This window comes from Canis aureus, chromosome 12, assembly GCF_053574225.1.
Source record: "Canis aureus isolate CA01 chromosome 12, VMU_Caureus_v.1.0, whole genome shotgun sequence".
Lineage (NCBI taxonomy): Eukaryota > Metazoa > Chordata > Mammalia > Carnivora > Canidae > Canis > Canis aureus.
In genome coordinates, this window is record NC_135622.1 from 3825492 (window position 1) to 3840833 (window position 15342).

Below are 15342 nucleotides of genomic sequence, written 5' to 3' on the forward strand. Positions count from 1 at the left end.
TTCATTTTATATACTTTTCTACTCAGAGAAGTCCTATCTGACTGCAGTCAGCTGACTTAAAATCACCTTCTATTATTTTGTTTTTTTAGGCACATTTGTAAAACTGGATCCTAAAAAAAAAAATTGACATAAGAGCTTCTGGTGCATTCTACACCAATCCGCAATAGGCTCACCTTCCCTCCAGAAGAATCTGTTGTCCCTGATCCTGCTCTCCTGACCTGCTTTTGAGGCCCCTAGAGGGTGAAGCCACTGATCTTCCTAGACAAATCTTCGGAATACAACCCCAGAGGCTCTGTTTCCACTTCTACACTTTTTGACATGAAAGGGCTCCCTGTGATAGCATCAGCAATCCTTTGTGTCTCTTTAGGAGAAGTCTCTGGTGCTCCTAAATTTGAATGGGCTCCTTAAGGTTGCACAAGCATGATGTCTGCCCCATTGCCGACTGAAGAAAAAATTCATATCGAAACTCTTACCACAAACCTGACAATGCCAGAAAACCAGAGGGAGGAGTGTGTATTTGTGTGTTTGTGTGCGTGTGTGTGTGTGAGATAAATGACAAAGCTAGCTTTATTGTATCTAAACAAAATCTTTTTGGCCACAGTAGGAAGCACACAACTAGTTCCTGTAGGAATAAATACCTCAAATTTGGATCCTACAGATTAAACAACTATACCATTTTTAACATGAGCTGTCCTATTGTGTCTTACCAATAACATAGTTTATCATCACTGGAAGGAGCCTGTATTTACTTCCTAGGTATCTTCATCCTTTCAGGCTGCTACAACAAAATACCATAGACTTGGGTAGCTTATATACAACAGAAATTACTGTTTACAGCTCTCGAGCCTAGAAAGTCCAGGATCAAGACATCAGCACAGTCACCTTCTGGTGAGGGCTAGCTTACTGGCTCATAGGTAACACCTTCTCACTGTCTCCTCACATGGTATACAAGGGACTAGAGATTTCTCTAGAGCCTCTTTTAATAGGGCACTAACGCCATTCATGAGGGTACCACTTCGTTACTTACATATTTCTTTACAGCTCATCTACTAATATCATCACATTGGGTGTTAGGATTTCAACATATAAAGTCGGGTGGAAAAAATTAAATAAATAAATAAAGTCGGGTGAGGTATAAACATTTGGACCATAACGTTAGTAATGCCATGACAGTACCACATACTGGGTGATTTGAAACAAGATCTGGGACACCTGGGTGGCTCAGTGGTTGAGTGCCTGCCTTTGGCTCAGGACATGATCCCAGAGTCCTGGGATCAAGTCCCTCATTGGGCTCCCAGTGGGGAGCCTGCTTCTCCCTCTACCTGTGTCTCTGTCTCTCTCTATGTTTATCATGAATAAGTAAATAAAATCTTAAAACAATAAACATTTCATTGCCTCACAGTTCTGGGAACCAGAAGTCCAAAATCAAGGTTTCTACAAGGCCAAGCTCCGTCTCAAGGCTTGAAAGAAGGAATTGCTCAAGCCTCTCGCCTAGCTGCTGGTAGCCTTAACCATTCCTTGGTTTGTAGATGCATCACTCCTGCCACCACATCATCTTGCCTCTGGCAAAATGTCCCCTTTTTGTGAGGACACCAGTCATTGGTAGAGCCCACACTAATGACATCACTTTAATTACCTCTAAAGACCTTATTTCAGGGGCATCTGGGTTGCTCAGTCAGTTAAGCATCTAAATCTTGGTCTCAGGTCTTGATCTCAAGGTTGTGAGTTCAAGCCCCACATTGGGCTCCACATGTGGAGCCTACTTAAAAAAAAAATTTTTTTTTTCATAAGATCACATGAGGTAGTGGGGATTAGGATTTAGGCCTTTTGGGAGGACACGGTTCAACCCATAATAGAACCTTAAGCAATATGGAAGATGAAAAAATAAATTGGGAGACTAATATTCTAGGAAACATTCTGCTTCTAATAGATTGAATAAAATCTGCAGACAATAGTCTGGGCTTCAATTTCTTGCCTTTCCCCTTATTAAGAGTTTGGGTTGAACTGTATGAAATTGTCATTTTCAAAGGTCAAATATTGGCAATTTTCTATGGCTCAACCTAATAACTTATGGATAAGCTTGTGGTACCCTACGCAGTTATCCTTGCACAGTTAAAAGATCAGCTGGACTCCTTCACTCCCAGAGCTGGCTGACCCGGGGATGGCCAAGCTCCAAGAAGACTCCTATCCCTAACCCACCTGCACTTCCCGAGCTGCTTTCAAGAAAGGCATCAGCAGAGGGTCAGGGTCACAGCAGTGAGGAGGCTAGCAGTTCCTCTCCCTTGAAATCCTTGGGGAGAGCTTGGGGAGGTGCTTGGCCCACAGCTCTACAGTTTGCATGTCTGGAAATAGCCACCCTTTCTTCCTAGTCTTCCATCTAATGACACTGGAGACTGGGCTTCTGTGGCAGCTCTCACAGCTTGCTTGTCATGGATAGTAGGTGTGTGTAAAAATGTGAAGCTGAAGGAATGAGCCAGCACTACTGTCTAGTTTCACTTAATTAGTAGAAAGGAGTTGAGACAGGAAGGTACTTTCAATGTTAAATTTATCTGAACAGGCTTGCCAAACTGCTAAAGCATCCTGAGCCTTCATCCAGGCCAGAAAGAACTAACTGGAAGATGCCAAAGGACCAGTTTTTCTTCTTTCTAGTAAGTGTGTGCATACCTCCTTCCATATCCACATCTAAGGTCTTAGTTCTCACACTGGTCTGACGGTGCCCAGGCTGCACTGTGGTGAGTGGGTGTGTTGCCTGACATGGCACGAGGTCAGCTAAGGTCAGCTCAGTAGCTGTGAACATATGGGTTTCCCTGCTGTGCAGCAGGTTCTTCCTAAGCATACTCAAGCCTGGATTCTGGCCTTTGTCAGGTGGTATTTTGATAAGTATGTGAGATTGGCAGGAGGGAAGTGTCTTGAGGACTCCCAGCTCTACTCAGGCACTAGCTTGCTGTATAGCTGTTGCTATGCAGGCACCACTCCACACCCATTCCCCTTCTTTACCCTGGATACTAGGGAACAGTGTGAATGAGGATTAGGAATTGATGCAGGTCTGTGTTAACATATCTGAACTGTCAATGTAAACATAATCAGGCAGGGAGCTTTTTGCTCCAGAAATACATTGTTGAGAGAATTTTTTTGAAAATAGAAAATAAAATTAACTTTTCTCAAATGGGAGGGTGGAATGAAAAAAGTCAAGAAAAACCTTCTGTATTAGGGAGCTCATGCCCTTCACGTTCTGTGTTTTACTTCCTGTTTCCTTCTCGAGAACTTCAACTTCCTTCTATCCCAGGGAGTTGTGAGGCCAAGTTATTATTCTGTCCAATAAGCAAGCATCATGGAACTCTAGACAGATATCTCTTTCAAGCCAACTATATAGTGTTCTCTATAGTAAACCCAAGAAAATCTCAAGTTTAAATCACTAAAGTAAGTCATGGATTTTATGTCTCAGGAAGATTTTAAATTTCTTCTGATAATATTCTTTATCTGGTACTGATCAGCTCAGAATTACAGAATTAGCTTCTTTCTCATCTTAGTTATGGACTTCAAGTTAAGTGAACTGCAGACAGAGGACACAAGAAGAAAAACTGGACCAATATCCTTTATGAATATAGGTGTAAAAATTTTCAACAAGACACTAAATCCAACAGCACATTTAAAAGATTAAAGTGGGATTTATCACAAATACAAGGGATAGTTCAAAAGAAAATCAATGTAATACACCGCGTTAATAGAACAAAGGAATAAAACCACATGATCAATTGATACAGAAAAGACATTTGACAAAATGTGGTACCCTATCACAAACACTCAAAACTAGGAATACTTCCGTAACATAATAAAGAGCATCAATGAAAAACTGACAGCTAGCATCCTCTGTGGGAAAAGGTTGAACACTTGCTGAGATCAAGGAATCCTTGCTAAGGATTCGTAAGTTCACTACTGCTAATCAACGTAGGCTCGAAGTCCTGGCAGAGCATTTGAGCAACAAAAAGACCCCCAAATCGGAAAGAAGTAAAGTTATTTGCAGAACACAATTCTACATATAGACGATTCCAAGGAATCCACTGAAAAACTACTAGAGCTAATAAGTGAATTCGGCAAAGTTGTAGGAAACAAGACTTCCATAAAAAGAACTTTTGTCTATTGAAAGACATTATCAGGAAAGTGAAAAGATGACCTACAGAATGGGAGAAAGTATTTGCAAATCATTTATGTGTTAAGGGTTTAGTATCCAGAATGTATAAAGAATTCTTACAACTTTTTTTAAGAAAATGTATTTATTTATTCATGAGAGACACAAAGAGAGAGAGGCAGAGGGAGAAGCAGGCTCCCCACTGAGCAGGGAGCTTGATGTGGGATTCGAACCCAGGACCCCGGGATCATGACCTGAGCAGAAGGTAGACACTCAACCACTGAGCCACCTAGGTGCCCCAAGAATTCTTACAACTTAACAACAAAAAACAACCCAATTTTTTAAAGATCTTATTTATTTGTCAGAGAGCACAAGCAAGGGGAGAGAGAGAAACAGGCTACAGAAGGCAGACGCTTACCTGACTGAGCCACCCAGGCACTCAGACAACCCAATTTAAAAATGAGCAAGGGTGGGGGATGCCTGGGTGGCTCAGTCGGGTAAGCATCTGACTCTTGATTTCAGCTCAGGTCATGATCTCAGGGTCATGGGACTGAGCCCTGCACTGTGCTTCACACTCTGTGAGGAGTCTACTTAAGATTCTCTGCCTCTCGCTCTGCTCCTCCCCTTGCTCATGCTCTAAAATAAATAAATCTTTTTAAAAAATAAAAATGAGCAAAGGATTTGAATAGATCTATCTCCAAAGAAGAGATAGATAATGCCAATAAGTACATAAAAAGATGTTCAACAGGGCAGCCCCGGTGGCGCAGCGGTTTAGCGCCGCCTGCAGCCCGGGGTGTGATCCTGGAGACCCGGGATCAAGTCCCACGTCGGGCTCCCTGCATGGAGCCTGCTTCTCTCTCTGCCTGTGTCTCTGCCTCTCTTTCGCTCTCTCTGAATAAATAAATAAATAAGTCTTTAAAAAAAAAAAAAAAGATCAACATCATTGGTTATTAAGGAAGTGCTTATCAGAACCACAAGAAAAAAAGAAAGAGAACCACAATGAAATGCCACTTCATGTTCACTAAGATAGAGATATGTATATAAATATACTTTTTATGGAAATGACAAGTGTCAGAATGTGGAGAAGGGGAATCTTCATACATTGCTGATCATAATTATAAAATGGTGAGGCTGCTATGGAAAATAGTTTGGTGCTTCCTCAGAAGGCTAAACAATTACCATATGACTGAGCAATTCTACTCCTAGGTATATATCCAAGAAAAATGAAAATAAGTATATCCACACAGAAGCCTGTACAACCCAAAGTACATTATTTGTACTTCATAGTAGCATTATTCATGATAGCCAAAAGTGGAAACAACCCAAATGTCCATCGATGGATGAGTGGATAAACAGATTGTGGTATGTTTGTGTGGTGGAATATCACTTAGCCATAAAAAGGAATGAAACATGGATGAACCTCAAAAACATGTTAAATGAAAGAAGCTAATATGCAGAACAGGCAAATACATAGAGACAAAGTAAATTAGTGGTTGCCAGGGAACAGGGGATGAGAGAACAGGGTGTGATTACTAATGGAGTGGTTTTTTGGGGTGATGAAAAATTTTGAAACCAGAGAGAGGTGGTGGTTGTACAAATGCCCTGAGTCATACATTTAAAATAGTTAATAGTATGCTATGTGAATTTCATTTTGATTAAAACACACATGCACATATATGCACAAGGAGGTAACTGTTCACACCTACTAGGGTGGCCATATATGTTTGTGTGTATGTAAGTGAATATATATGTATATATATGCGTATGTGTGTGTGTGTGTGTGTGTATTTTAAGGAAAAAAAAGTATTGACAAAGATATGGAGAAATTGTAACCCTCATATGATGTTCGTGGGGATGTAAAACGGTGAAACCACTATGGAAAACAGTTTGGTTCCTCAAAAAGCTAAACAGAATTACCACATGAACCAGCAATTGCACTTGTAAGTGTATACCCACAGGAATTGAAGAGAGTCTCACCTTCAGTTCAGGTCATGATCCTGAGGTCTTGGGATCAAGCCCTATGTCGGGCTCCCTGCCCAGCAGGGAACCTGCTTCTCCCTCTCCTTCTGCCTCTTCCTGCCACTTGTGTTCTCTCTCTCTCTCTCTCTCTCTCTAATAAAATCTTTAAAAAGAAAGAGAGATAGACTCAGATACTTGTATGCCAATGTTCATTACCACATTACTCATAATGGCCAAAAGGTAGAAACACCCAAGTATCCATCAACAGATGGGTAGATGGATGAACAAATATGGTATATACATATAAAAGAATATTTTTTAGCCATAAAAGGAAGGAAATTCTGACATGGATGAACCTTGAAAACATTCTGCTAAGTGAAATAAGCCAGACTCAAAAGTATGAATATTGTGTGTTTTCACTTGTACGAAATGTCTAGAATAAACAAATTCATTCAGAAAGTAGACTACAGAGCAGGGGCAAGATGGCAGAAGAGTAGGGTCCCCAAGTCACCTGTCCCCACCAAATTACCTAGATAACCTTCAAATCATCCTGAAAATCTACGAATTCGGCCTGAGATTTAAAGAGAGACCAGCTGGAACGCTACAGTGAGAAGAGTTCGCGCTTCTATCAAGGTAGGAAGACCGGGAAGAAGAAATAAAGAAACAAAGGCCTCCAAGGGGGAGGGGCCCCGCGAGGAGCCGGGCTGAGGCCGGGTCGAGTGACCCCAGGACAGGAGAGCCCCGTCCCGGAGGAGCAGGAGCTGCACCAACCTTCCCGGGCGGAAAGGGGCTCGCAGGGAGGTGGAGCAGGACCCAGGAGGGCGGGGATGCCCTCGGGCTCCCGGGGACACTAACAGGGACCTGCGCCCCGGGAGATGCGCCGAGCTCCCTAAGGGCTGCAGCGCGCAGGCGGGACCCAGAGCAGCTGGAGGGGCTCGGGGACGGCTCCGCGGAGGGGGCTGCGGGGCGGGAGCAGCTCGGAGGGCTCTGGGGCGGCTCCACGGAGGGGGCTGCGGGGCGGGAGCGCGAATCCAACAGCGCAGGCCTCGGAGCACAGGGCGCCGGGACACAGCCCAGGATCCGGCCTCCCCCGGGACAGGCAGAGGCCGGGAGGGCCCAGGACAGCGAGGACGCTCCTGCCCCGAGCTGAGCAGATCAGCGGCCCCGCCCCGGAGCCTCCAGGCCCTGCAGACCGAGAGCTCCTAGTTACTGCGGGAGCTGACTCCAGGGCTGCACAGCTGGCCCTGCCACTGCGGTTGTTCCTCAGGGGCCTCACGGGGTAAACAGCCCCCACTGAGCCCTGCACCAGGCAGGGGGTGAGTGGCTCCCCCAAGTGCTAACACCTGAAAATTAGCAAAACAGGCCCCTCCCCCAGAAGACCAGCTAGACGGACAAGGTCCAAGGGAAGTCAAGTCTGATTCTGTATACATAAAGTATACAGAATCAGAAGATACTCGCCCGTGTTTTTTGGTTTTTGGTTTGTTTTTTTTTTTTGTTTTGTTTTTTTGTTTTGTTTTGCTTTTTGATTTCTGTTTGCTTCCCCCACCCTTTTTTTCCTTTCTTTCTTTTTCTCTTTTTCTTCTCTTTTTTTCTTCCTTTTTTCTTTTCTCTTTTCTTTCCTTCTTTCTCTCCTCTCTTTTTCTCCTTTTCCCAATACAACTTGTTTTTGGCCACTCTGCACTGAAAACCTCACCTCAAAAGAAATAATCAGAAACAGTCTTCTCTCCCACAGAGTTACAAAATCTGGATTACAATTCAATGTCAGAAAGCCAATTCAGACGCACTATTATACAGCTACTGGTGGCTCTAGAAAAAAGCATAAAGGACTCAAGAGACTTCATGACTGCAGAATTTAGATCCAATCAGGCAGAAATTAAAAATCAATTGAATGAGATGCAATCCAAACTAGAAGTCCTAACAACGAGGGTTAACGAGGTGGAAGAACGAGTGAGTGACATAGAAGACAAGTTGATGGCAAAGAGGGAAACTGAGAAAGAAAGAGACAAACAATTAAAAGACCATGAAGATAGATTAAGGCAAATAAACGACAGCCTGAGAAAGAAAAACCTACGTTTAATTGGGGTTCCCGAGGGCGCCGAAAGGGACAGAGGTCCAGAATATGTATTTGAACAAATCATAGCTGAAAACTTTCCTAATCTGGGAAGGGAAACAGGCATTCAGATCCAGGAAATAGAGAGATTCCCCCCCCCAAAAAAAATCAATAAAAACCGTTCAACACTTCGACATTTAATAGTTAAGCTTGCAAATTCCAAAGATAAAGAGAAGATCCTTAAAGCAGCAAGAGACAAGAAATCCCTGACTTTTATGGGGAGGAGTATCAGGGTAACAGCAGACCTCTCCACAGAGACCTGGCAGGCCAGAAAGAGCTGGCAGGATATATTCAGGGTCCTAAATGAGAAGAACATGCAACCAAGAATACTTTATCCAGCAAGGCTCTCATTCAAAATTGAAGGAGAGATAAAGAGCTTCTAAGACAGGCAGGAACTGAAAGAATATGTGACCTCCAAACCAGCTCTGCAAGAAATTTTAAGGGGGACTCTTAAATTCCCCTTTAAGAAGAAGTTCAGTGGAACAATCCACAAAAACAAGGACTGAATAGATATCATGATGACACTAAACTCATTTCTTTCAATAGTAACTCTGAACATGAACAGGCTTAATGACCCCATCAAAAGGCACAGGGTTTCAGACTGGATAAAAAAGCAGGACCCATCGATTTTCTGTCTACAAGAGACTCATTTTAGACAGAAGGACACCTACAACCTGAAAATAAAAGGTTGGAGAACCATTTACCATTCAAATGGTCCTCAAAAGAAAGCAGGGGTAGCCATCCTTATATCAGATAAACTAAAATTTACCCCGAAGACTGTAGTGAGAGATGAAGAGGGACACTATATCATACTTAAAGGATCTATCCAACAAGAGGACTTAACAATCCTCAATATATATGCCCCGAATGTGGGAGCTGCCAAATATATAAATCAATTAATAACCAAAGTGAAGAAATACTTAGATAATAATACACTTATACTTGGTGACTTCAATCTAGCTCTTTCTATACTCGATAGGTCTTCTAAGCACATCTCCAAAGAAACGAGAGCTTTAAATGATACACTGGACCAGATGGATTTCACAGATATCTACAGAACTTTACATCCAAACTCAACTGAATACACATTCTTCTCAAGCGCACATGGAACTTTCTCCAGAATAGACCACATACTGGGTCACAAATCGGGTCTGAACCGATACCAAAAGATTGGGATTGTCCCCTGCAGATTCTCAGACCATAATGCCTTGAAATTAGAACTAAATCACAACAAGAAGTTTGGAAGGACCTCAAACACGTGGAGGTTAAGGACCATCCTGCTAAAAGATGAAAGGGTCAACCAGGAAATTAAGGAAGAATTAAAAAGATTCATGGAAACTAATGAGAATGAAGATACAACCGTTCAAAATCTTTGGGATGCAGCAAAAGCAGTCCTGAGGGGGAAATACATCACAATACAAGCATCCATCCAAAAACTGGAAAGAACTCAAATACGAAAGCTAACCTTACACCTAAAGGAGCTAGAGAAAAAACAGCAAATAGGTCCTACACCCAGCAGAAGAAGAGAGTTAATAAAGATTCGAGCAGAACTCAATGAAATCGAGAACTGTGGAACAGATCAACAGAACCAGGAGTTGGTTCTTTGAAAGAATTAATAAGATAGATAAACCATCAGCCAGCCTTATTAAAAAGAAGAGAGAGAAGACTCAAATTACTAAAATCATGAATGAGAAAGGAGGGATCACTACCAACACCAAGGAAATACAAACAATTTAAAAAACATATTATGAGCAGCTATACGCCAATAAATTAGGCAATCTAGAAGAAATGGACGCATTCCTGGAAAGCCACAAACTACCAAAACTGGAACAGGAAGAAATAGAAAACCTGAACAGGCCAATAACCAGGGAGGAAATTGAAACAGTCATCAACAACCTCCCAAGACACAAAAGTCCAGGGCCAGATGGCTTCCCTGGGGAATTCTATCAAACCTTTAAAGAGAAAACCATACCTATTCTACTAAAGCTGTTTGGAAAGATAGAAAGAGATGGAAAACTCCCAAACTCGTTATATGAGGCCAACATCACCTTAATTCCAAAACCAAAGACCCCACCAAAAAGGAGAATTACAGACCAATATCCCTGATGAACATGGATGCAAAAATTCTCAACAAGATACTAGCCAATAGGCTCCAACAGTACATTAAGAAAATTATTCACCATGACAAAGTAGAATTTATCCCCGGGACACAAGGCTGGTTCAACACTCATAAAACAATCAATGTGATTCATCATATCAGCAAGAGGAAAACCAAGAACCATATGATCCTCTCATTCGATGCAGAGAAAGCATTTGACAAAATACAGCATCCATTCCTGATCAAAACTCTTCAGAATGTAGGGATAGAGGGAACATTCCTCAACATCTTAAAAGCCATCTACGAAAAACCCACAGCAAATATCATTCTCAATGGGGAAGCCTTTCCCCTAAGATCAGGAACAAGACAGGGATGTCCACTCTCACCACTGCTATTCAACATAGTACTGGAAGTCCTAGCCTCAGCAATCAGACAACAAAAAGACATTAAAGGCATTTAAATTGGCAAAAAAGAAGTCAAACTCTCCCTCTTCGCCGATGACATGATACTCTACATAGAAAACCCAAAAGCCTCCACCCCAAGATTGCTAGAACTCATACAGCAATTTGGTAGCGTTGCAGGATACAAAATCAATGCCCAGAAGTCAGTGGCATTTCTATACACTAACAATGAGACTGAAGAAAGAGAAATTAAGGAGTCAATCCCATTTACAATTGCACCCAAAAGCATAAGATACCTAGGAATAAACCTAACCAAAGAGGTAAAGGATCTATACCTTAAAAACTATAGAACACTTCTGAAAGAAATTGAGGAAGACACAAAGAGATGGAAAAATATTCCATGCTCATGGATTGGCAGAATTAATATTGTGAAAATGTCCATGTTACCCAGGGCAATTTACACGTTTAATGCAATCCCTATCAAAATACCATGGACTTTCTTCAAAGAGTTAGAACAAATTATTTTAAGATTTGTGTGGAATCAGTAAAGACCCCGAATAGCCAGGGGAATTTTAAAAAAGAAAACCATAGCTTGGGGCATCACAATGCCAGATTTCAGGTTGTACTACAAAGCTGTGGTCATCAAGACAGTGTGGTACTGGCACAAAAACAGACACATAGATCAATGGAACAGAATAGAGAACCCAGAAGTGGACCCTGAACTTTATGGTCAACTAATATTTGATAAAGGAGGAAAGACTATCCACTGGAAGAAAGACAGTCTCTTCAATAAATGGTGCTGGGAAAATTGGACATCCACATGCAGAAGAATGAAACTAGACCACTCTCTTTCACCATACACAAAGATAAACTCAAAATGGATGAAAGATCTAAATGTGAGACAAGATTCCATCAGAATCCTAGAGGAGAACACAGGCAACACCCTTTTTGAACTCAGTCACAGTAACTTCTTGCAAGATACATCCACGAAGGCAAAAGAAACAAAAGCAAAAATGAACTATTGGGACTTCATCAAGATAAGAAGCTTTTGCACAGCAAAGGATACAGTCAACAAAACTAAGACAACCTACAGAATGGGAGAAGATATTTGCAAATGACATATCAGATAAAGGGCTAGTTTCCAAGATCTATAAAGAACTTATTAAACTCAACAGCAAAGAAACAGACAATCCAATCATGAAATGGGCAAAAGACATGAACAGAAATCTCACAGAGGACGACATAGACATGGCCAACAGGCACATGAGAAAATGCTCCGTATCACTGGCCATCAGGGAAATACAAATCAAAACCACAATGAGATACCACCTCACACCAGTGAGAATGGGGAAAATCAACAAGGCAGGAAACCACAAATGTTGGAGAGGATGTGGAGAAAGGGGAACCCTCTTACACTGTTGGTGGGAATGTGAACTGGTGCAGCCACTCTGGAAAACTGTGTGGAGGTTCCTCAAAGAGTTAAAAATAGACCTGCCCTCCGACCCAGCAATTGCACTGCTGGGGATTTACCCCAAAGATACAGATGCAATGAAACGCCGGGATGCCTGCACCCAGATGTTTTTAGCAGCAATGTCCACAATAGCAAACTGTGGAAGGAGCCTTGGTGTCTCTCGAAAGATGAATGGATAAAGAAGATGTGGTCTATACATACAATGGAATATTACTCAGTCATTAGAAACGACAAATACCCACCATTTCCTTCTACGTGGATGGAACTAGAGGGTATTATGCTGAGTGAAGTAAGTCAATTGGAGAAGGACAAACATCATATGGTCTCATTCATTTGGGGAATATAAAAAATAGTGAAAGGGAATAAAGAGGAAAGGAGAAAATATGAGTGGGAAATATCAGAAAGGGAGATAGAACATGAGAGACTCCTAACTCTGGGAAACGAACAAGGGGTGGTAGAAAGGGAGGTGGGCGGGGGGTGGGGGTGAATGGGTGACGGGCACTGATGGGGGCACTTGACGGGATGAGCACTGGGTGTTATTCTGTATGTTGGCAAATTGAACACCAATAAAAAATAAATTTATTATTAAAAAAAAAGAAATTAGACTACAGGTTACCCGAGGCTTGGGAGGAGCCAAGAATGGGGACTTATTGCATAATCATGTAGTTTCTGTTCCAGGTGTTGAAAAATTTGGGAAATAGATAATGACAATGATTGCACAGCATTATGAATGTGATGCATACTACTGAATTACATGCTTGAAAGTGGTTAAGATGACTAATTCTGTATTATGTATTTTCCCGTTTTTGTTTTTTTTTTTAATTTTTTTTATTTATTTATGATAGTCACAGAGGGAGAGAGAGAGAGAGAGGCAGAGACACAGGCAGAGGGAGAAGCAGGCTCCATGCACCGGGAGCCCGATGTGGGATTCGATCCCGGGTCTCCAGGATCGCGCCCTGGGCCAAAGGCAGGCGCCAAACCCCTGCGCCACCCAGGGATCCCTTTTTTTTTTTTTTTTTAATTTATTTTATGATAGTCACAGAGAGAGAGAGCGAGAGAGAGAGAGAGAGAGGCAGAGACACAGGCAGAGGGAGAAGCAGGCTCCATGCACCGGGAGCCCGATGTGGGACTCGATCCCGGATCTCCAGGATCGCGCCCTGGGCCAAAGGCAGGCGCCAAACCGCTGCGCCCAGGGATCCCTCCCGTTTTTTTAAATAAGTGTTTTTATCTTTTTTAAGTCTTTATTTAAAGTTGTTAATGTACAGTGATATATTCATTTAAGGTGTAGAATTTAGTGATTCAACATTTACATACAACACTCAGTGCTCATTGCAACAAGTGCTGTCCTTTTTGGGGGGGAGTGGGGAGAAGGGGCAGAGGGAGAGGAGAGAGAGAATCTTAAGCAGGCTCCATGCCTATTGCAGAGCCCAATGTGGGGCTTGATCTCACAACCCTGTGATCATGACCTGAGCTAAAGTCAAGAGTTAGATGCTTAATCGACTGAGTCACCCAGAGGCCCCTACAAGTGCCTTCCTTAATCCATCACCCATTTAACCATCCTCCCACCCAAGATACATTTATGATGAGCACTGAATAATGTATGAATTGTTGAATCAGGGACACCTGAGTGGCTCAGTGGTTGAGCATCTGCCTTTGGCCCAGGGCCTGATCCCAGGATCTGGGATCAAGTCCCACGTCAGGCTCCTTGCAGGGAGCCTGCTTCTCCCTCAGCCTGTGTCTCTGCCTCTCTCTCTCTCTCTGTGTGTCCCTCATGAATGAATAAATAAAACCTTTTTAAAAACTTTTTAAAGAATTGTTGAATAACTATATTGTACATCTGAAACTAGTATTCTACTGTGTGTTAACTATACTACGGCTTAATTCCACTCTCTGTGACTGTGGGTGGGACTTAATGACACTTCTAACAAATAGCTTACTTCTTGAATTCTCCCTCTCCCCCTCTCTATCGCTCTCTCACCCTCCCCCTCCTCCTCTCTCTCTCCCCCATTCCCTTTACCCTCTCCCCATATCTCTCCTCTCTCCCTCCACCCACCCCTGTCCACCTCACCACTGTATCCAGTTGACTGAAACCTTCTGAGAAATGAGGCCACAACTCATTTAACTGAGTTAAATTCCAAATTCCTCACCTTCTGAAATGATATGAGAGAAATGTTATTTTTAGCTAAAATTTTAGGTAATTTGTAATGAATCGATAGATACTTGATAGAAAATTAGGTGATTAAATGCTAGTGGCACAGATGATCCCAAACTAGATAATGATAGGGGAAGATTTTTAGGAGATTTTTTTAGTGATTTTTTAAAAGATTTTATTTATTATTTATTCATAGTCATAGAGAGAGAGAGAGAGGCAGAGACACAGGCAGAGGGAGAAGCAGGCTCCCTGCTGGGAGCCTGATGTAGAACTTGATCCCAGGACCCCAGGATCACGGCCTGAGCCAAAGGCAGACGCTCAACCACTGAACCACCCAACCGTCCCTGACTGTGTCTTTGAGCAAGTGAAGTGGCCTCGGAGCACCCCCATTTTCTCCTCTGTAAAATGGAGGTAACCTTTTGATTGTGATGGGACTTAAGTGAATAAATGAATGTAAAACACGTTTGCTGTCACTGTCCCTCTCCTGTTTGCCCACACTGGTTGGGAGCCACATCAGCACACTCCTGAGCCCACAGGACACAACAATGTGTTATTTGGAGCTTAAACATTAAATGAAAAAAAAAAATTAAATGAGCATAGCTATAGTCAAGGAGCTATATGTATAGTCTCATGTAGCTTATATGAGATAAACTCAACGTAATTAACAGAAAAGTGCCTGGTGAGTTAATACCGCAAAACATCTTTCAAAGGAAATTAGCCACTTCTGGCTAACATATCCCCCCATATCTGTCTCTACTAGTGGAATCTTGTTGGACAGACAGAGTCTTTTCACCTCCTCACACACTCTTCCCCTTCAGCCCCTGAAGGGGCTTGACATGTGAAGCCTAGAGAGTCAGTGAGAGGGTATGGAGGTAATTTGCATAAGGATCGTGGGATCTTTCTAAGATTCCAAGTGTTTACATCATGTCTGGAAGGAGGGCGCCCGGGTGGCTCAGTGGTTGTGCACCTGCCTCCGGCTCAGGTCATGATCCCGGGTCCTGGGATCGAGTCCCACACCGGGC

The 15342-nt window shown here is 42.5% G+C and overlaps 1 protein-coding gene across 1 annotated transcript in view; it reads left to right on the forward strand.

Annotated features, from left to right (window-relative positions):
* Positions 1-1384, forward strand: part of THEM4 (thioesterase superfamily member 4) — a 54793-nt gene extending 53409 nt beyond the window's left edge. The window contains exon 7 of the mRNA XM_077844342.1: positions 90-1384. Within this exon, the coding sequence (XP_077700468.1) occupies positions 90-127 (38 nt within the window). The 3' untranslated portion in view covers positions 128-1384. The remainder of the gene's footprint in view (positions 1-89) is intronic.
* Positions 1385-15342: the final 13958 nt, after the last annotated feature.